We start from the raw sequence: 24,029 nt of genomic DNA on the forward strand, positions 1-24,029 counted from the left end.
TGTTTATTAAGAAATAGTAAGAAACTAATTTTAATTATTAAAACTTAATTATAATAATAATAATAATATAAATAATAAAACTTATAATATCAATAACAATAATAATAATAATAATGAAAAAAAATTAAACATTTATTTCTATTGATTTGTATTATATTTTTGTAATAATAGAGTGTATTTATTTAAATTTATTAAACTTTAAAAATTCAACTTTATAAGAAAGTTAAAATAGTTGATAAATTCTAATATTTTCTTTGGTTCATCAAATTAAGATACCATGTCAAATTTTATAGAGTTCAACAGCAAAAGCCCTATATAGGAACATTTTCTGCGCAATAAAGAAAGTGAAGCAACAATGTGTAAACTAAGCCATTGCAAAAAAATATTCAAAATTACTGACGTCATTCACATCTACTTCGGTCACATAGAATAAATTTAAAAGCAGAACTGGCTTGTTATCCGACATAGGAATAAGAACCACAGATTAAAAAAAAATAAAATTAGTTCATATTTTTCATCGAATATGAATAAAGACAGCTTGTCTGAGGTGCTTGCAAGATTAACAGCTAAATATGGGATTTCTTTTAACATAATATGCACTTCTATTGATATATTGATATATGCTGGGCTGGGTATGAGGCGATTTCTCAACATATCTTAATCTCCAAACACTGTTAAAAACAATGGTACTAGATTTCTCTAACAATATAAAGAATGTTATAAAAAATGAATTAGGATAAAAAAATTAACAGTGGAACTAAGTTTTCAAATTTTTGAAATGTAAGTTTAGTAAGGATTGTAGGGACAATGCCAGCTAGAATGTGTGTAATTTTACTTAAAGAAAAACTCTCTGTGTTTGGTTTAAATCTTGAAAATAGTATTGCGTGCATAATGACAGGTGGAGTCAGCATAATGAAAAATAAACTATTACAGATTAATCAAGAGATATGCTTTGCTCACGGTATTTAACTGGATATTATTTCAGTTTTATATAACACGTCAGCATCAAATTCTAGACAGAGACATTTACTCGAGGAAGTTGATGATCACGTTGAAAATTTGGAAAATGAATCTGAGTGAAAGCTGTGAATCAGATAACAATGATGATGGTTATGAGAGTTGCTTTATAGTGGATAATCAAATAATTGAAGATGTAATAATTAAAAACAAAACAATTGGTCTTGTGATTAATAAAATTAGAAAAATTGTGATGGTTTTTAAAAGATCACTAACTAAAAATGATGGCTGTCTTCAAAAATACGTAAAAAATGACTTTAAAAAAAACTTCATTTAATCAAAGATTGTAAAACAAGATGGAGCAGCTTAACATCAATGCTTGAAAGGTTTCATAAGTTAAAAAATTGCTTAAAAAAGGTGCTTGTTCATATCAGTATTAATGATTCTATAAAAATGTCAGATAATGAGTATAAAACTGTTTCTGAACTAGTAAACCTGCTAATTTCAGTAAAAGCAGCAGTGGAAGCGCTTTATCGATGCCGTGAAAATCTTATAACTGCTGATATTGTGTTAGAGTTTATGCTAACTAAGGTAAAAGAACTAAATACTAAAACAAGCTGTCAACTTTTTAATGTATCAGCCTCCAGAATTAAAGAGCGAAGGACTTTTTTTAAAGAATTAAGTAGTCTACTGTACTATCTTCATTACAAAGAAAACATATTAATGCCCATAAGTGAATTTTTTGAAACATCTTTAAATTTTAAAAATAAAAAAGTTATGTTATAACTTCTTAATAGATTAAATGTAACAAATTTAAATCACCCTACAAATTACTTAAACAATTTTGAAAGTTTAGTAAGTAAAGATGATGAAATGCTAAAAAGTGCAGATAATAAAATGGCAAAAACTATTAATGAGCAACTAAATGAAGCCCTAAAAAAAGATTTTCTAGCAACACCCAGAAATTCTTTGTCAAGTTTAAGTGAAACTCTTACTTCTAAATTATCAAAAGAAAGGTCATTGTTTGAAACTGGTTGTACTCAGGGTGATAGTCTTCAGAAAGTTTATGATTTTTTAATGACAATTAAACCAACAAGTGCAGAGGCAGAAAAGGCATTTTCCTCCGCAGGACTATTTTGCAATAAAGTAAGAAGTCGCTTAAGGGATAATAGTTTAGATAGTTTTATCTGCAAGTTTTCTAAAGACAAAATAATTAACTTTATGTACATGTTTTACTCATTTTACTGCAATGTACTTAATTAAATTATGACTTTTCTTTTTGTTTTAAAACATAAAATAATGCCAGGATTTTCCAGGAAATTCCAGGAATTAATTATACAATCCCGAATCCTAGGAGTAGAAATTTTCTGGGTTTTTGCAAACCCTATACATAACATATATAAAGATATTATATACTATAACAAACAGAAGGGAGAGCATTTTTAAAAAAGCTTATTTACCATTTTATAGAGTCTTTTGATTTTCAACTAGTATTAAAACTTTTTTTCGGATAATATGGCTTAGTGGCCAAAGTAGTTAGCTTGCAGCATTTCTGAAATACTTTGCCATGGTTCAAATCCTTGCACTTGCATTTTTTTTTTAAATCTTTTTAAATTTTTGAAAATATAAAATAAAATATTTTTGAAATATATATTATATACACGTTTAAAAAGATATTATATATTATAACAAACGAAAGGGAGAGAATTTTTAAAAAAGCTCAAAATTTCTAATAACATCAAAAGACAAGAAAAAATTTGTTATACATATGTCATGGTACTTATATTACTTATGATAATGATGTTATTATTGTGCTCAGGTAATTACTAATGTGCTCAAGTAAGTCCTAACAAGATGTAGATGGTCTGAAAAATATTAAAGATGCATACAAGGAATAAATTTGGTATGTATAAATACCATTTCTTTAAAGGGGGAGCACTTTTTCAAGAGGCAAAAAAATAAAATAAAAATAAAGGTGCCTATGGGCAATTTTTTTTAGCGTCTATATTCACCTATTTTTTGATAAGATTTTGCATAAATTTAATAAAATGATTATTATTATTACTTTATTTTTTATATTTTCAAGACGTTTTTGCCTTACCCTTTTTTGTGTTGTACTAACAATTTTAAAATATATGTTTAATTTCAATTTTTTAGTGGCCAAAAAGGACAAAGCGCAGGGGAACGCGTCCCCCCCTTGCCTACAGCCTGGTTTAAATGGGTTTTACTAAAAACTTGTTTATTTATTTTAAAATAGCATGTGAAGTAACTAAATTATGGAAAAAATATTAAACAATATTTGCATTTTCAAATATTTTTCATAACAATGAATTGTTTTCAGCAACATGTCATCTTTTTCAATTTTTTCTGCAAATTCTGAGCAGCTATATTTTCTTAAATTAAATTTAACAAACAAAATAGCTGCCAAAGTTTTCATTGTATGTTGAGATTTCCCTTCCGTCCAAATATCATAGGCGATCAAAAACAATTGCTCTACAGAAGCATTTGTACCTGGCAAACATAAAGCAGCTTTCACCAATTTTAACGAATTATTTTTAAGGAATGTGATTATTTTCAAAATGAGAAAAAATTTCAACCTATCGCTTGTCACATTCAACAGACTGTAAGTTCGAAGAAGAAAACTTTTCCTTTGTACAATATAAGTTAGTTCTCCAAATTTCGTTGAACAATTCATTGTCATTGAATTTGATTTTTATTGATTTTTTTTAAAGAAGTTATAGTTTCAATAATTTCAATCCATTCAACTTTATAGTTAAGTAAAGACCATATAAAAACTTCAACCTGATTAAAGTGACGCGTCCACTTATCTATATACTCTAGACAGACACTGTAAAAAATGTCTACTTCTTTCAGAATTTGGAAATGACTACTTTCTTCGGTAACTTGCAAATGCTGTCTTACCATGAAAGGTAGAAATTTTTCTTCTTTTCTAGATTTTATCTGGTCTTTCAAATCCTTTAATACTATGGCAACTTCAGCAGCAGAAATATCATCTTTCTCAATTTTTTTTTACCGTGTTATAAAAAACATTGGCTTGAGTATGAGCAAAAAACAATACTATTTAACCCATTCCATTATTGAAAAAGTCAAATAAAAGTTTCGGACAGTTTTCTAAACTTAAAAAGTATGATCTTAGTGGCTGATATAACTTAAGCACTCTTGCGATAGCTAGAAGTAAGGCCAACCAATGAACTTTTGAGAATCCTAGAAATTTTTGATATTCCACACCAGCCTCATTGCAGAAATTTTTTAAACTAGAAACTCGAACAGTAAAACGGTAAAAAAATAAATAAATTTAAGGAATAATTTTTTCTACAAATAAATAAATTTGAGGAATAATTTTCTCTACATAGATAAACAACCAGATGCAGTGTTTATTGCATTTGATAAAATATGAGCAATGCAACCGATACCAATGATTTCACGGTTTAGCTTAACGATTAACTTTTTATAAATATTGTTATTACCGTTTCGTTTTAAACCTCCGAAATTGGTATTGGTGTTGTCTGCAGAAATAGCCAAAACTTTTGAAGAAATATTGTTAGCACTAATGCATTTAAAGATAACTTCTGATAAAATATCTGATGTTTCTCCATTTACGCAATCCATGTTAATCAGCTGAATCTGCACTCCCTTTTTAACATCAAAATAATGAACCCAAAATTGGATACATTTTAACGTCCTTGTGGTTTGATGCATCAGAAAGAATTGATACATGATGCTTTTAATAAAGCATTTTCTGAGTTAGTTTCACAATATTTTTTGAACACGTTTACAACTATTGCTTCACGTTTTGTACAGGCACAAACAAATCTTAGATTATAAAATTTACTAATTACCTTTGATGTACAATTAGCACTTCTAAACTAATGGTTGTGTTTGATTGTGTGGAATGCAATTGTTATTTCTTGAATGGCTAATATTTTTTCATTTTAACCATAGCTCTGACTCTTCATCATATTTGTAATTTTGTTTGACAATATAGAAGCATCCAATACCATTTTGTGTTTGATAGATTTGCAATGATCTTTAATTGCAGACTGTCCACGACTACTAATGTCAAATAGGCATTGACAAATAGTACATTTGAGGAGCTCATGTTTGGTCTGCGTTAAGGAAGGAAACATTTTCTTTAAATTATCATTAAATATATTTAACCTTCTCTTCTTACTATTCATTTTTTGAATTTGATGTATAAATAGTTATAAAAACCTTCAATTACTTTCTTATGAACATTTATTTTTATGAACTTCTAATTAAAATAAATCGCAAAGTGTTATTTACAATAATTAGAGAGAAAAAAAATTACAAAGCAAGCAAAATTTGCGTTAAGAAAAGTTTTTTTACTTAGGTTTTTTTCCATAAGAACAGAAAATTTTAATGAGTCCTAAAAGAACAAAACAATTGTTTACAATATTGTTTATATACTTATATGTTACTTGTGTTGTTTTAGAAAGAAATTGAGGAACGTTTGAATGACGATATTAATGTTATGTCTGATGGACTTTTCCACCTGGGATACACAGCAGACGGATCAAGTTTAGCATTCCTTAATCTATCATTAAAGGTAAAATATAAATATAAAACAGAAATTTAAGTTATTATATTAAAATACAAATATATTACAAACATAAGTTAAACAAATAGAGTAGTTTTAAAAATCAGTTTAAAAAAAATGTGTGTTCTGTTATTGTTAATTATTGTGTTCCGTTATTATTCCATTATTGTGTTATTTTTTTCCGTTATATTTATTTCCATTATTATTCCGTTATTGGGTTTCCTTTATTGTATTCCGTTATTATGTCTCGTTTATGTGTTGAGTTATTATGTTAAACATTTTTAATTATATTTTTTCTTTTCTATAAACATAAATGCAACCTTATGATTTAATAAAATATATTATGTCAATAATAATGATTTTTGCATTAACAAATATATATGAAATTCTTGATAAGAACAGATAACATATATGAAATTCTTGATAAGAACAGATAACATATATGAAATTCTTGATAAGAACAGATAACATATATGAAATTCTTGATAAGAACAGATAACATATATGAAATTCTTGATAAGAACAGATAACATATATGAAATTCTTGATAAGAACAGATAACATAAGATATTTTTTAGAAATGTTGTACCGTATTATCTGGAAAACATGAAAACAAGAGAGAATAATTATGTATTACTCAAAATAGATTTTTTTAAATATTTGTTGAAAATTCAAGTTAGAGAATAGAACCAGGAGTAAGGAAAAAGGCAAGTACAATAAGCAGAGGCAACTTTAGCAATTGCTAATTTTTTAATTAGAGGTCAGTTATTAAAGATAACACAAAATGATGTGAAGAAGAGGGCTCAATATGTGCATTAGTATAATAATGACTGTTCTAAGCAATTAAAAAGTGATGATATTTTTGTCAAGACTAGAGTATATAACTGTGTTATCATCAAGTATTTTCACTTTAGTGGTTATTAGGTGGACCATTAATTTAGGTGAGAGACAAAACTGGACCGAAGACCGTGGTATCCCTAAAGTTACTAAAAAAAAAGAAGAATGTTGTAATACTGATGTTGGATTTTCCAAGATACATTTCCAGAGCTTATGGAGAAGACCAGCATGCCAAGCTTTTCGACAATTTCTTTGTTTCCATCTGATGCATTATAAAATCTCTGTTTATAAAAGTCCCCGTGAGACATAAGGAAAAAAGTTTTAGCAAGTTATTAAAAGGAGCAAATTCTATCTCATCTTGATTCATTGTTTGATTTAAGATGAGAAGTTTGTTAATCAAAAGCTCAAAGACCTTGCTAATTGAAGATAAAAGTTTTTTTTAAGTAATTTATCTATTTTCAATAATTGCTTTCCAATGTGGATTGGTTAACGTGTTTTAATGGCATATCAGTCCAAAAAATGTATAATATATTTATATTTTACATAAATGCAGTGTATAAACTATACATTCCAATTAAAAAATTAGATATTAATAAAAAAAAGCCAATATTTTGGATAAACGATGATCTTAAAAAGTTAATAAAATTAAAAAAGACCCTTAGATTTTGCAACTGTTCCTCAGGGTGTAAAGTTTCTTCTCTTGTGAATGAATACAAAAATATTTGCAAGAAAAATGAGTCAAGAAAAGCTAGACAAAATTATAAAAAAAACCTGGTCACATTGGCTAAGAAAAATCTAAAGTTAATTTACAAATATGTGAATAGTCAACAACAGATCAATAACTCTTTACATAATAAAAAAAGATAAAAGCTTTACATAATCAAAATGGAATAGTGACAAATGACCTAAATCCGATCATAAGTTTACTAAATAGCAAGTTCCAAGATGTATTTGTCCGTGAGAATGACTTTAATTTGCCAACATTTGCATCTGGAATCAATAAAAATTTGGATTTTGGTATAGTTTCATACAAATTTAGTTTAAATACAGAGAAGTTGTGTGGAGCAGATCTTATTAAACCTTTAATCTTAAAAAATTGCACATATGGAATAGCTCTACTGCTTGCACATATATCTACAGCTTCCATTTTGCTTAGTGAACTACCTGTTTAGTGGAAATCAGCGAATATTAGTCCCCAATTTAAAAAAAGAAGTAAACTTTTGCCGTTGATTTGTTGTTCGATTTCACTCACTTCTGTACCTTGTAAAATTCCAGAAGCAGTTGTGCAAGATTTAGTTATGAATTTTCTAAATGCTAATAATCTTCTTTCAAAAAGTCAACACTACTTTGTTAAAAAAAGATCTTGTTCAACCAACCTTATTGAGATATTAGATGCAATTTCGTATTATTTATCTCAGAATATGTAGATGTAATTTACTTAGACTTTGCAAAGGAATTTGATTCAGTCCACTATAAAAGACTACTGATAAAACTTAAGTGATATGGGATTTCTGGTACATTGTTAAAATGGGTTGAAGCATTTCTAAAAAATAGAAGACAAAGAGTTGTCATGGGAGAAATTGTCTCTTGGAAGGATATATTTAGGGGTGTGCCGCAGAGTTCAGTTATTAGTCCTTTACTATTCATTATTTATATTAATGATTTGCCTGAAAACTTTGTTAATATTTTGAAAATGTATGCTGATGATGTTAAAGTATTATCAAAGGTTGATTGTGAAGCAAGTGTTAATCTATTGCAAAATGACCTAGATAAAGCTGTCAACTGGTCCAACAAATGGCTATTAAAATTTATTTTTGAGAAGTGTGTGATAATGCACTTTGGTTAAAATAACCCCAAAAGAACTTATTTTATGCAAAATATAACTTTAAATACCACTGTCTCTGAAAAAAATCTTGGTGTAGTATTTACCTCTGACTTGAGATGGAAAAATCAAATAACTTTATGTGCAAGTAAAACAAATAAAGTTTTGGGTATGTTGAAGATACATTTTTAAGTTTAAATAATGAGTTACTAAAAATTATATACACAGCTTTTGTAAGACTGTTAATTGAATTTGCTGTATCTGTGTGGTCTCCATATCTTAAAAATGAAATTATTCTCTTAGAAAAGGTACAGCATCGTGCTACAAGAATGATATTGCCACTAAAAAAATTATGTTATGAGAAAAGATTAGATAAAATGTGTCTCACTACTTTGGTTGTAAGGCAGATTCAGGGTGACTTGATTCAATTGTATAAGTTATTCAATGGAGTTGAAAAAGTAAATTTAATTAATGAAATTTTGCAAAGAAGTTATCAATCAGCAAATGTCAACAAATAAAATATAATTGCAAAATAACTAGTTTTTTGCCTCAGCATTATTTTTGAAAAAACAGAGCATCTTTTTACTGGAATTGACTACCTATTGATGTTGTTAATGCTATTTCTGTGAATTCTTTTAAAGTTAAACTTGATATATAGATTTTAAATAATGTAACTATGCTGAATAATGATATAGCTGTCTAAGTGTACTTGATACACTCACCGAATTATCGGTTACAGCTCAAATATATTACTATTACTATTACTAATTGTTAGAAAAGTCAGAGTAATCTCCTGAGTTTTTAAAAGTTGCAACCATTAAAAGTTGCAACCATTAGAAGTTGCAACTATTAAAAGTTGCAACCAATAGAAGTTGCAGCTATTAATACAGATGACAAAGTTAACTGAATCGAATTAAAACTTAATCAAATAATGATTAGGAGTTTTAGTATTTTGCGTTTTAATTATTTTTTTTTAAGTTATCAAGTTAAATTTTGACATAAATTCATATTTATTTTCGCTGTTTTTTGTTGTTAAAAATAGGACCTTTTAGATTGTTACATAAGAAATTAATTAATTATTTTTTTTAATTGCAGACATTATAAATAACAGTTTCATTTTTAATTTGGTTAAATGTTAGAGTGAGGTACATGTGGTTCAAAAGAGCATAATAGTATTATTATTTACTTTTGTAATTTATATATTTTTATGAATAATAATAATAATACTAACACTAACGTTTATTTGCATTAAAAACCATACAAAAAGAGTTTTAATACAAAAAGGTGAGACAGGTAATCACATGATTACGCTTACGTAACACCACTAATATAAAATAATGCATAGATAATTGCAATACAATTAATAAAGCACACAATTACGTTTTAAATCATAAATATTTAAATTTTTGTTGAACATAGATAGTGAAAGAGAATCAACAATGTGAGCTGGTAAGGAATTCCATAATTTTACAGTTCTTTTGCTGAAGAAGAATCTATGAGAATCATTTGTACATATATTGCGTGATATAAATTTTTTGGTGTGACATACACCAAAAAATTTATATCACGCAATATATGTAATATAATTAGTGTTGTTGTGACAGTTGGAAAAGGTAAAGAAATTACATAGAGGTAAATCAACAAGATTGTGTACAGTTTTGTATACCATAAAAAAATAATATTTGACTCTACGATATTCAAGAGAATCGAGATCTAGAAGAATTAGTCTCGATGAATAATCAGAATAAGTAATATGGCATCTTTTACAGGTAATTTTGCTGAAATATCTTTGGACTTTTTCAATACAACAAATATCTTTTAGAAGATAAGGACTTCACGCTGGGCTGCAAGATTCTAAGATAGGTCGTACATAAACTTTGTTGGCTTTTACTAAAAGATGAAGATCGTTACTGATAAAAGTTTTGAAAAGTAAGTAAAGACGAGAGTAGGCTTTTTTATCAATATGAGAACAATGCTTGGAGAATTTTGTATCAAATGATACAGTAATACCAATATCATCAATACAGTTAACTGTGTTTATCGCGGTATCTGTGAAAAATGAGTATGAGGGAACAGGTAATGAAGACTTTCCAAAACATATGTAAAAACATTAATTGAACTCTATTTTTAGTTGCCAATAAGTTAACTAATAGGAAAAGGAATTCGTAAGGTCTGCATTAATGCTTGTGTTTTTATCTCTCACTTGGTATAATTTGCTGTCATCTGCAAACAGCTTTATTCCACAGTCACCCTCAATAATGAAAATCATATTGTTGATAAATATTAAAAATAAATTGGAAGCCAATGCGGTTCCTTGGGGTATTCCACTCCTGACAGGGACATAATTTGAGTAAGACTTACTAATGCAAACACATTGAGAACAGTCGATTAAAAAGTTTGTAATCCGCTATAGAAGTTCATGCCTAATGCCATAAGATTTTAATTTGTGCAATAATTTAGGACGTGAAACAGAGTCGAAGGCCTTTTCAAAATCAATATAGATAATATTAACTATCTTATGCTTGTTAACAGCTGTGGTCCATTCATTTAGAGCAGCTAACATTTGTGTACATATAGATCTGCGTTTTAGGAAGCCAAACTGATGGATAGAGATAAAGTTATTAAGCAGAAGATAAGTTTTTAAGCTTTTGTCGATAATAGACTCCATAACTTTGCAAATGATACAAGTAATTGAAATAGGTCTGTAGTTGGAAGGTAAGGAGGGGTTACCTTTTTTGAAGATTGGATGCACAATAGTGGTTTTCCAAATTTTCGGAATTACACCAGTTAAGATAGATAATTCAAAAAGGATTGAAAACGGAAATGCAATAGTAGTAGCAAGTGATTTCAGAAATATATCCAGAAAACCGTCGGGTGAATTTGATGACTTAGATGGAAGGTTTTGAAGAGCAAATACAACAGAGTCGTAAGAAAAAAAGAACATTATTCAGAGAATTATCATGATGTGGAAGATCTAACACTGGTGTGGTAACGTTGTCGGAGACAAACACTGAAGCAAAATAGTTATTAGGAAGGGTCGATTTTTCAAAATCATCAATACAAAGAAGGCCGTCGGATTTTACAAGAGGCAGAACAGAATTTAGACAGGTTGATTTGGACTTGATGTAGGAGTAAAATTGCATTAAGTTTGCTTGTACTGCAATGTTTTTTCTCCAGCAATACAATTTTTAATAATCACAGCATCGTATAAACAAAGAACAACTCTTGTAATTGGCAAGAACGGAGATATCATGTGATCTTTAATAATGTCTGTACAAAATAGGTTTTTGGACACTAGTTTGCAGATGGCAAGGGGTTGAACATGGTTTGTTTTAGAACAAAGTACTGAACATTATAAGAAATAGAGGAATTCAAGACATAACAAATAGATTGCCAGAAGGATTCAACATCTTGGTTTTGTTTGGCCAACATAAACCAATTTACATTTAGTAAGTCATTTTGAATCGAATTATAATCGGATTTAAAGAAGTTGTGTATACTTGATTTTTTATGGCCTTTAATTTGTTATATGTTTTTAATATTGTTTGTTAAAATGAGGTCTAGCAGATTGTTAAGTCTAGTAGGGTCAGCTATGAGCTGGGTGAGAGCATTTACAGAGCAAGTTTCAACAAAAAAATCATTACACGCATCACCAAAGCTAATTGGAATCGACCAGTTTATGTGTGGTAAGTTGAAATCACCTGTTATTACACAAGTAGAATCACACGTTGACAGAAGAATGCAAAGAAATCTGCAAATGGATTTGGTTTTAAAAATATTTGATGCTGCACAATAGTATATATATATTTTTGTTAATACCTTGTATAAAAAACTTTTTTATAAAAAGATGACAAAAATTGAATCAAGATCACAATATATACAGTTTTCCAAATTGATAAAAACTTGTTTCTGAACTAAAAAATTTATATTATTATCTAGCTACTTATATTTTCTAACAAAACAGCTACATAAAAGTTATAACTTCAGAAGCTCTGCTAAAAGAAATACAATGTACTTTTTATAAAATTGTTAAAAACATCTAGTTATAATTTTTTTCATTTTTATAAAAAATTTTTATTTGTATTAAAGTATTTATTTTTTTATATTTAGAATAAGAATTTGATGGATATTAGTTTTTTGATAAGTTACGTTCATTTGCAGACTGTTGATCTTTCTCACAATAATATTAGTGGTAAATTTATTCAAAATTTTTTATCTAGTAAATTAAATATTAGAAAAAACGGTACGCATCTCTTAATAACTTGATAGAACAACTAAATAAACTAAAACCTTAAATTTGTTAGTATTGAGATTGTTACATATACTATGTTTTATTGTTACATATACTATGAAATTATTTTGCATACATATGTTTACTTAAGCAAAAAAAGGAGTTATATGATAGAGACTATGCTTTACTATAAGCTTATTAAGTGGTGTGTTGTATCAATGATTTATGGCATATTGTATGATATGACTTGATTATTTGTGTTTAGAGTTTGAAATATTTTTAATTAACTGATAATAAATGCAATATATGAAAATTTCAATACTGGAGTGTTGAAATGACATGCAAAATTTGCATGCCGTTTCAATATTTAAATTGGTAGTTATTTAATGCTATAAAACTAACTTTAATGAATAAAAAATATATAAAATATATATAATAGATGGTCGCATATAGGTAAAGTAAATCATGTTTATAAAAAATAAGTCAATTTAAATAATTTGTCTTATCCTTTTTACTTAAAAATCGTATGCATTATTAAGTTACTTAAAAGTTTTCCTAAATTTTTAAAACTGATTTTCAACTAATAACAGCATATGAGCTCTTCAAAATTTATTTTAAGCACTCTGCATATTTATAAATATGTTTAAAATAAAGACTTATTTTTTGTGCTTTTAGATGCTATATAATTTTAGATCTATACTTTTTCAAATGTTTATGTTTAATCTATGTGTCACTCTTTACTTGAGCATGCTGTAATTACATGTAACAATCTCCTTGTCAAACTTTAAAACATTTTGAAAGCATCTGTTCCAAATTAACCAGAATAATAGTTTCATTAACCAATCACTATTTTTTTACTAAGAATTACTAAGAAAACTATGCTCTAAGTTCTTAAAGGGATCCCCAAGTGCTAAGACAAGTTGTGTTCATATTAAAGAAAATGTTTAAAAAAACATTTGGCCTAAATTTTTTTTTGATTAAATCTAAATAATGAATGTATACCAACAAAAATAAAGTTATTGTTTTAGTTGAAGTCTCCATTTTTTTGGTTCTCCAAGTCTGTATAATGTTAGCCCCAATCTCCAGACTTGATAATTTATTTCATGTGTGTTTAATTTATAACTGTTTCGGTGTATGACAACATCAAAGAAATAATTTTTTTTGAAGATATCTTGTTATTTTTTCTGCCGCAATCAGCAAATCGTTTTTATCAGTATAATTTTTTACTGAATCCCAAAAAATAATTGTGAAACAGTTTAAAATAGAATAATATATTTAGTTTTGATACACAGGAGTGTATGTATTAAGCAGGAGTGTAAAGTATGTTCTTTACATTTTGATGCTTCATGTTTTGACATGTCAAAACAACAAATGACAAAAAGAATCATTCCAAAATCAGTGACTACTCTATTTCTTGGTGGAAGTAATTTAGCAGAGTTTGTTCTAATAATTCAAATTTTATTTTCTATCTTTGTCTATCTAAATATTTATATTTTAATTATTTATTATATATAGTTAATATTAATTTAAATTAATTTATATAAAGTAGTAAGTCTATATAAATTCTATATAAAGTATTTATAAAAAACCCTTAAATTTTGGCCTCCACAGCCCTTAACGTGGGAGCAACAACTTTATATAATAATTTCTTTACTGTTTTTATCTAAGTTTATGTTTATTGACAAATTTCAAATTTCATGCAATAATCTCTTAGTGAACGGTTTTTATGACCCTGCAAAGTCTACAGCCCCTTTAAATTGAGAGGTGTTAAAATTTTATATGGTCATAATTTCTAAAAAATAAGAGATTATTGCATGAAAGTTGATATTTGTTGATGAACATAAGTTTTGATAAAAACAGTAAAAAAACTTTATAAACATTTTTTTAATTTTTAATAAACTTAATAACTATTATTTTGAATTTTAAGAAAATTTTATATTTGATTCAAAAATGCTTAAAAATGAACACAGAAAGTGAGTTTTTGTGAAGGGTATTTTTACAAAAATAAGCCACTTTTTTCATATTTTAGACATAAAATATGACGGTAGAGTGCGTCATTTTTTCCTTTTTTTATTAAATTTTTCAAATCAAGGGTGTACAAGTGTAAATTTTTGAAATCAAGGGTGACATTTTTGTGAAGAATTTTATAAGGAATCTGAATGTAGCAAAATATTCAAGTCTCTAAATAATAATTTTTTTGAGTATTAAACACAAATCTTAAACTAATAATTAGACAATCAATTTTTTTTATAAAAAACAATATATTATATACTAATACGTTTATAATATATGTATATAAATATATTATATAGTACTGTTATCTTTTTAAAATTTACATATAATTAACAAATAATGGTTTATTAATTTTATTTAAAATTTGTAAGTCCAGCTAAGTTATATTTAGAATTGTTTTTGCTCATGAAACCTCTGCTGACTTTTTGTGCTCTTATATACAGGGTTTACGGCACTCAGGGAAAAACCTGGAAAACAAGGGAAAAGTTTTTAAATTCTAAAAAGTCAGGGAACACCTGGAAAAGTCAGGGAACTTTTTTTGAAAATCTTTAAAATCATGGAAAACTCAGGGAATGTTTTTTAGTTTTACATATAACTTGAAGTTATTTTGGAATATACAAATTTGAAGTTTTTATTTTTATTGAAAGTTGCTCACTGCAGTTGTTTTATAACTTCTATAAAATATGTTTAGATAAATATTTAATTAAATATATTAATATAAGATATGACTTTAGAAAAGACCTATTTTCAAGAAGATTGATTACAACACCATATTTGTAAAGATTTTTAGGTAAATTCATCAATCTGCTGCAAAGCAGATTGATGAATTTTACTAATCTAAAAATTTACCTTTTAGCTGTTTCTTTGTTAATGGAAAAGAGTTGCAAGCTGAGCCACCAAAAATCAAACAACTATTGATTCCTCAATTAAATCAACTTAATCAACTAACAATGAGATCATTCGAGCACTGAAATCTACATAATAATTCTACTACTCTAATAATCGATGTTGCAAATTTAAACAACTCTTTTAAAAAGATGTTTCCTGACAGCAAGGTAGCAGAAGATACACCATCAGTTCCTCAAAACTATCATACATTGTTACCCATGGGCTAGCGCCATACTTCAAGACACTTTTAAAAGAAGAAATCACAAAATCAGACTGTCACATCATATCTTTTGATGAGACTCTTAACAACATAACTCAAACATGTCAGATGAACCCACTTGTTTGATATTGGGATGTCAACGACAAAGTTAAAGTAAGATATTGGATAATAGCTTTTTTTGGTCATTCTACAGCTTCTGACCTTCTCCCTCATTTTAACGGAAACTTATCAAGATTTGATTCAAGTAAAATTTTTCCAGTTTATATAGATGGACCCTCTACAAATTGGAAATTTCTAGATCATCTAAATAAACATAGAAAGAACAATGAGATGTCACAGCTTATCAATATTGGATGTTGCTCCTTGCATATTAGTCATGGTGCCTTTAAAACAGCTATTAAATCAACCGCATGGAATATTAATAAAACTCTAAAAAGGTGTAGGCAAATTTTTCATGACAGCCTGGCTTGGCGTCAAGATTATGAAACAGTCATGCATGCAAAAATATACCCTCTTTTCTTTTGTGCAACAAAGTGGGTTGAAAACAAATCTGTTGCAGATTGTGGAATTGAAATCTGGCCTAATATATGCAAGTTAGTTGAGTTTTGGGAAAAGTTACCATCTTCAAAGCAACCCAAATCAAAAAGCTTTTTAATTGTCAAAAAATCTGTTAAAGACAAACTTATTCTTTTAAAATTTGAAGTTTTCAGCTTTTTTGCCATCATATTAGAGCCACATTAATTGATGTACCAAACTGACAAGCCAATGATTCCATTTATGTATAGTGACTTAAAAAGACTGTTGATTGTTTGTGAAAAACAAAGACTGAGATTGTTTGTGAAAAACAAAGTTATTGATAATTGGTCTATACCAAAAGTTAATTTTCATAAAAAAGATTATCAAATTAAGGAAATTCAAATCAAACAAGGATTTGCAGCTGAAACAAGATTAGCTTCTTTACAAAAAAAAAGATATAATAACATTTACTGATATTCAAAGTTTCCAAAAAGATTGCACTAACATGCACTTTTGATTAATTAGGGTCTATCATTATATACTATTCTCAGATTTTGAACCCTAATGCATTGATAACTATGACTGCAGAAAACGCTTAGAAGGAGTAAAAATCTTTATTGACCCACTTGATTAGCTTAAATTATCTTTCACCAGTCTTTTCTGATAAAGTTATAAATCATTTTTTAAATTTCTTTAGAGAATCAAGGTTTTATCAAAACAACTTTCATTAATGCAATAGAGATGCAGATAGTTTAGATGACTTCTATTTTTTGAAAGTGCAACCTAAATAAATATAGCAAGTTGGCATCAACTGTCAAATACTTTTGACACTGAGTCATGGAAAAGCTTTAGTTGAGAGAGATTTTAGTATAAATGCTGCAGTACTTGAACAAAATTTGAATGAAAAACACTATTCAGTTTTGAAATTATAATATCCTTCAACTTTAACATTGAAAGTTATATACTTTTTACCACCCGAAATCAGGGAAAAAGTACTTGAAATTGGGTGAAAATCAGGGAACAATCAGGGAAAACTCAGGGAAAATGAATTTTTAAACTGCCATGAACCCTGTATATATCCTTCAAGCTAAATTATTTTGAATGTTTTTATAGGTTGCAGATAACCTATAAAAACATTTAAAATAATTTAGTTATTGAAAACATTTAATAAATTATTATATTCTTATAATTAGATAAAAAAGAAACCTGCTTAACGCAACGTTTGATGGATTGTGAATGGCATGGCCAATCTGGAACAACCATTGGCTTGTAAAAATATTTTCTGAATTCATGGGTTGTGAGGCTTGTGGTAAGAAGTGGTTCGTATACTGAATCTTTCCACTCAATTAGATTGGTCAATTTATCAGCATCAGTAATTATGCATGGGGTTTTGTGACTTCTCACTGAATCATCTCCAAACTGGGTATTTTTATCTCCTTCCCCTCTAATTTCTAGTATCTTTTGCACTCCGAACTTTCGTTCCTCTTCATTGTTGGAACACAAATGAGTCTGAATAATGCATTCACTAAAGGCAAACCATGCAGATCTCTTTACAGTTTTTATTACTATTGCAACAACCTCTTTTTTTTGACATTTTAGTTGTTTCAATTGGAATAAAATATGCCTAGGTCCATCTATCCAGGAATGTTTTACCTTTATTTGAAACCAGCAAGAAAAATATACACCATCTATAAATTCAATAATTAAAGGTAGGTTTCTAAGGTTCTTTTCTGTTAAAAAATGAATTGAAACCCACAATCTACAGAAACGGTTGGCTGTAGTAAGCCATCTTGAAAGAAAAATATGACCTATTTCAAGGTTTATTAAATTTTTAGGTAAAACTCCAGATCTTATTGCTGTTACAATTCTGTATCCGTAAGCTTGATCAGCTGAAAGATCCTTAACTATTTTGTCTGGCAAAGCAATAAGTGGTTTACCTAAAGTTACCCTTCAAAAGTTTTTGTTTACTTCCAGATCTGTAACTGTATCCAGTAGTTTACCTAATTCACTGGACCATTTGTTGTTTGAAAGTGTTTTTCTGTCTAATTCAACTATTAGATGTCTGAGGGGTTGTTCATTAGTATGAAGAGCAGATATTATCCAGTTCAACTTTTTATTAAGTTTTAATTCAACAAATTTTATGACACCTCTTTCCCATCCAGTACTAACATTCGTTGAATCACCGCCCAATGCTTGAATCAATTTGTCAACGCCATTGGCAACTATTTTGGCATGCTTTTTTTCTTCAGTTGTTTTTTGTGGAGTAAAATGAAACAAAAATCTGCCACCTGGTTCCATGCATGTAGTATAATGTTCCTCTTTAATAGATCTGGGAAAAAAACGACTGGATCTTTTTACTTCTATCTTTACTTTTGTAACGTCTTTTCTACTATCAAACAAAATACAATTGATGTTCCCATTGTCTATACATTTTAAAGTTTCATTTTTCAACTCCATCATTACTTTATCTTGAGCTCTTACAATTTTTTTATGGTCAACAATAAATTGTGTATCTTTCTCAGTAGTCAATCCTGCATCAACCCAGGCAGCTGTAGTCAAAGCCACAGCAGTTGAAGAAACTCTGTATCTAAATATATTTACATTTTTTTGTTATATTAAAATGAAGAAAGTTTTTTTTTAATTTAAAATAAAAAATATATATTTTACCTTAGACTATGTATTGCAACATTTCATACACTTTTAGAATTATATTTAGACTTTTTTACTTTCAAAATTGAAGTACTAGGTTCTGTTGAATTCTTCATCAGTGAGTTCATCTTCAGTCATTGAAAAATCATTGTTTAACGTTTTATTTGTTGTTATGCTATCTGCCCTTTTTCTTTTTTTTTTAAAAGCTTCTTTATACGAATGGTTATATAATGTTTTAACTTGTCTGTTGTGTTCAGGCATATCTTTGGAAGATATTTAAAGCAAACCTTTAGCACCAACTTTATCTCTTTCGGTTTTAATATAAAAAATATCTATAATAGGAGTTTTATATTCCTTAGAGCAGTTGCATGTAATGTGGGCTTGTTGTTTACAAATAATTTTGCAACCAAACTCTTTACAACCAGAAATTATACACTTACAATTTAAAATATCAAAAAATTTATCCAATTTCAATGTAAACTTTTTTTTATTTTCTTTATTTTCTCTGTTCACTGATATTAAAAATGCAATGTCCCAAGCTTTTATAATTTTGTACACAATATTCTTTTCAGAATAATTTATAGGAGCTTTAAAATTAGTGTTTGCCTTTTGCCACTGCGTAATAATGTGTACTTATTTCCTATGTACCTATTTTATCTTCTAGACAAACAAAATTAGTTATTTAATACAATTATATCTTGTTATTTATTTTTATGAATTCAGATTCCTTGTGAAGTTATTCACAAAAATAAACTATCTTATTTTTAAAACTTAATAAAAACATGAAAAGACAGCACACAACAGTAATTGTCTGAAAATATAAAAAGTTTCTCCTTAATTTCTCCTTAATTAGCTACACTTTAGTAATTCTTTAGTTGTTTAAAACTAAGCGTGCCCCCTGACTAAAATCTTTAATTTTATTTTTTGATTCTTAAAATTTTATTAAAAAATGAAGAAACGAAACATTCTATCGTCACATTTTATGTTAAAAATATTAAAAAATGGCTTATTTTTGTAAAATTAGCCTTCACAAAAACTCACTTTCTGTGATCATTTTTATGAACTTTTGAACCAAATATAAAATTTTCTTAAAATTCAACATAATAGCTATTAAGTTTTATAAAAATTGAAAAAATATATATTTTTTTAATTATTATTTCTCCTCATTAATTAGTTGTATTTTAGTCATTTTTTTGTTCAAAAAAGTGCTGACCCACCCAGCAAAACATTTTTTTTTTAATTTTTTGCTATTTTGACTTACAAAAAGCAAACCCGCCACTTCTGGTTTGAACTATTACTTAATTAAAAATTCGTTATTTACAATAATCAAGACGATATTTTGTCTGACTTTTTTATCCCATGAACTTTGGGAAGTAAGTTAAGAAAACTTTGGTTTTTGTGCTAAGGAGTCATCCAAAAACTGTCATGCAATTTTCGACTGCTTTTGACTCCCCCCTCCTCTCGCCACAAAATTGTAACACTTTAGTAACAAGTGCTGTACGGAGTCGTCAAAACACCACTAACATCCCCCCTCCCCATCCTTTAGAGCTTGATTTAATTTTTAAACAACCCCTAATGAATTTTACAATCTACCATAACAAATATGCTCCTGCGGCTTTAATTTGATGTTAAAAAAAAACAATATAATATTAGGTTTTTTTTTTGTTTATTTTCTAGCCTTTTAAAAAGGTTTTAATTTTGTTTTAAACAAGGTTTTTACAGTTGCATTATAATAAAAGAAAAAAGATGTTTTAGAATAGGAAACAAATTAAATTTCTTTTTCTTTTTTAACATCTTTGTTTCCAAAAAAGATGCAAGCACCACTATTAGAGTTGGAAATTACTGGAAGAGAAAAAATGAAGTTTGTAGAGCAAGATAACGATTTACAAACAACTTGAAAGATTGCAAATTATATGAATCAGGAAAGCAACATGAAGGAATTCCAAAGAAATGATGTTTGAGGAAAAAAACTAGACAAATAAGAGTTTTTGGAGCACTTAGGAACAGTCACAGAAAAAGGATGAGACTCAATTGAATGACGAGTAACACGAGAATAAATTTTAGTAGATGGCACAAGAGAGGCTAGCTCTTTAGAGCAGTTCCCATTATAGTATTTGTATAAAAGAGAAAGAGAAGCAACGTTACGACGATGTGATAATGGATGGAGGTTAGCTGCAAGAGCAAATCCAACTATGTTTATAATGTGTTTTTGCACCTTGTCTAAAAGAGAAAGGGCATCATTAGAAGATCCGCCCCAGATATGGCAACAGTATTCCATACAAGGCAAGATGTGAGATTTATAGATATAAAGACGAGAATCCAGAGTAAGAAAATGTCGAGCTCGATAAAGAGATGCAACCTTAGCAGATGCTACTTTTGCAACAGATTTGATATATGGTTTCCAAAAAAGATCAGAAGTAAGAGTTAATCCTAGAAGATAAAGCTTAGATGACTCATCGAGTACATTACCGTTCATAAATATAGGAAGATCTAAATTATTGCAATAATGATTGGTTGAAAAAAATTAAGTTTTATCTGAATTGAAGTTCACCAACCACTGTGAGCCCCATGCTGTAGCAGAAGTGAGATCCTTTCAAGCTCAAGTGCTCCTCCAAGCAATCAGAGAGTGTTGGCTTCTTATCATGACAAGAATAAATGGTAGTATCATTAGCAAACAATGCCAACTTAGATGTGAGAATATCTGGAAGATCATTAATGTAAATTAAAAAGAGTATAGGGCCAAGGATTGAACCACGTGGAACCCCTGAAGTTACAAAATATGAAGAAGAGTGCTGTCCATTGAGGACAACTTTTGTACTATGATTGGAAAGAAAGGATTCAATAATCTTAAAGATGTTACCAGATACACATAAGAAAAAAGTTTATGGAGAAGACCAGCATGCCAAACTTTATCAAAAGCTTTAGAAATGTCAAGAGCGATGGCCTTAACCTCTCCACCTTTATCTAATGCACGATAAAACCTATCAGTTATTACTGTCAGCAAATCAGCTGTAGAACGAGAAGATTGAAATCCATATTGATGATCAGAAAGTTATTAAATTCAAGATGAGAGATTAAGTGTTTGCTAATTAAAGATTCAAAAGCCTTGCCTATGATAAGAAGAAGACTAATGGGATGGTAGTTAGGCAAATCAAATAGTTCTCAAGAATTTCTGAAAATAGGGATAACAGATACCGCTTTCCAGCAGGCTGGAAAACAAGACTCTGATAAGCACTTGTTAAATAGTTTTGAAAGTATAGGCGACAGCTCCGGAGAACACTTCTGCAAGACTACAACAGGTATGTTGTCTGGACCACAAACTTTAGAAGAGTCTAAGCTGGAAATCACTTTAGATACAGAAGCTAGATTTATAGGAATGTCAAGCAATGGATCAACCTGTTTGACGTCTATTTCAGGTAGAATGCAACTAGTGGAATCAAATGATGGTATTGATGAAAAGTTCTTAGCAAACAATTCACCTTTGTCTTTAGGTGAGGTGACAAAGTCTGAACCAGACAAGAGAGTTTGAATAACAGATTTGCCCTTATTATTGATACTGTTGAAGACTCTTCAGAAGTCGGGAGAGTCTAATTTTTGTGATGAAGTATGAGCTATAATGACCTGAGAATAGCAAGCTTTGGCGTTCGACAAAACTTTTTTACAATAATTTCAAACAATAGTAAACAGACTTCTGTTTTCTGGAGAATTGTTTTGCTGATAGATATTGAAGTAGCGGTTTTGATTGGAAATTGCAGCATCGCAATGCAAGGAAAACCATGGAGAAGAGTGAGGCTTGACCTGGAATCGTCGAGAGGGAATAAAAGAATTTATGCCAGCCTGATTTTATGAAGTTATGTAAGAAGCAAATTCATCAGTAGGAAGACAAAGGATTTCTACCCAAGGGCCATCATAAAGAAAATCACAGAAAGAGTCCCATTCAGCTTTAAGATAGTTGTAAGAGGTATGATGATAGGGGGATTCAGATGATGAAGAAGAATGAGATAATGGTTTTAGAGAGATCAAATCGTGATCAGAAGCACCTAAGGGTAAATGTGGAGAAACTGAGCACTGACTAGGATCAGAAACAAGACATAAGTCAAGTAGAGAAGGTAAATAATTTGTGTTGTCTGGAGAGCGAGTTAGAAAGTTGACTATTTGAGTTAGAGATTGAGAAAGGCAGAAGTTGAAGGTCTTAATGCCAGCAGAGTCACTGACACTAGAGCCAAGCCATTCAGTGTGATGAGCATTAAAGTCACCAACAACAATGATATTGGCTTATAGATAAAGAGAGAGGGCTTGGCCAATTTTATCAGAAATAACATCGAAAAGAGTTCAGTCTTGAGATGAAGGAGAGTGATATAGAACAAAGAGAAAGGTAATCGAGTGAAGTGGTGCTAAGCAAAAGCACATAAAAGAATAGTCTGTGGATTCAAACCTAGTTTTGCGATAAATGGGTGAATTCTTATGAATGTAAATGTCCAGGCCAAGCATGTGACTATTGGAGTCCTTAAGAATTAAAGAAAGATAACCATCAACACTAAGATCACAAGATTTGACAGCTGAACTCAATAAATCTCACAAAGAGCAAGTAGGTTTGGTGAACTTTGCAAGAGATAAGACTCAACAGAAAAAAAATTACCTCGAAGACCACGAATATTAGTGAATGAAAGGTTTTAAAAACTTGGTGATGACAATGGTTTTTTGTGTTTTATAGTTTTTGTTATTTCATTCATTTTAAATTTTTTATAGAACTTGACTCAAAGCATAGATAGTACTCAGTACACTATTTAATAGTCCAAGCAATCGCCTCATTACTATTAATAAACTCTAAGTTGTAACAAAGGGCCCTAAATGTGGCCTCAACAATGCACATCAAAAGTAAGAAGAGGGACACCATCCATGTGCAACATGACACTGTTAGTACTCTGATATTTTGGCTGTTGATGGAATCGGCCTCTCTGAGAGCTACCACAGAGTTTGGGAAACCTGACTACCAGCCGGCCTCAGTACCATAAAACTGAGTTTTAGAGCTGTACCCTCATTAGGGGATAATAGAATGAGTTGCCTAGTCATAAAAACAGAGATACAAGCAAAATTCATGCATTGAGTGAAGAAGATCCAACATTCAACATATATATCTGTGCCAGCCTAATAGATGGGTTTAACTGAAGCAATTCAAACTAGAAGTGTTCAAGTTTTTAATAACCTTTTGTTAAAATATATACCAAAACAATACCACTTTGAATTTGATCACATGGTAATAAGTGCGCATTTGGCAGCTCTAGATCATAATTTTAATGCTGAACATAATTATAGA

General features: G+C 29.0%; 1 protein-coding gene across 12 annotated transcripts in view; it reads left to right on the top strand.

The window, feature by feature from the left end:
- LOC101235714 (leucine-rich repeat and guanylate kinase domain-containing protein) overlaps positions 1–24,029 on the top strand; it is an 87,822-nt gene that overhangs the window by 13,464 nt on the left and 50,329 nt on the right. For all 12 annotated transcript variants that reach the window (XM_065817248.1, XM_065817249.1, XM_065817257.1 and 9 more), the window contains 2 exons: positions 5,432–5,545; positions 12,306–12,387. In XM_065817248.1, coding sequence (XP_065673320.1) covers positions 5,432–5,545; positions 12,306–12,387 — 196 coding nt within the window. The remainder of the gene's footprint in view (positions 1–5,431; positions 5,546–12,305; positions 12,388–24,029) is intronic.

Source organism: Hydra vulgaris, chromosome 14 (genome assembly GCF_038396675.1).
Source record: "Hydra vulgaris chromosome 14, alternate assembly HydraT2T_AEP".
Classification (NCBI taxonomy): domain Eukaryota; kingdom Metazoa; phylum Cnidaria; class Hydrozoa; order Anthoathecata; family Hydridae; genus Hydra; species Hydra vulgaris.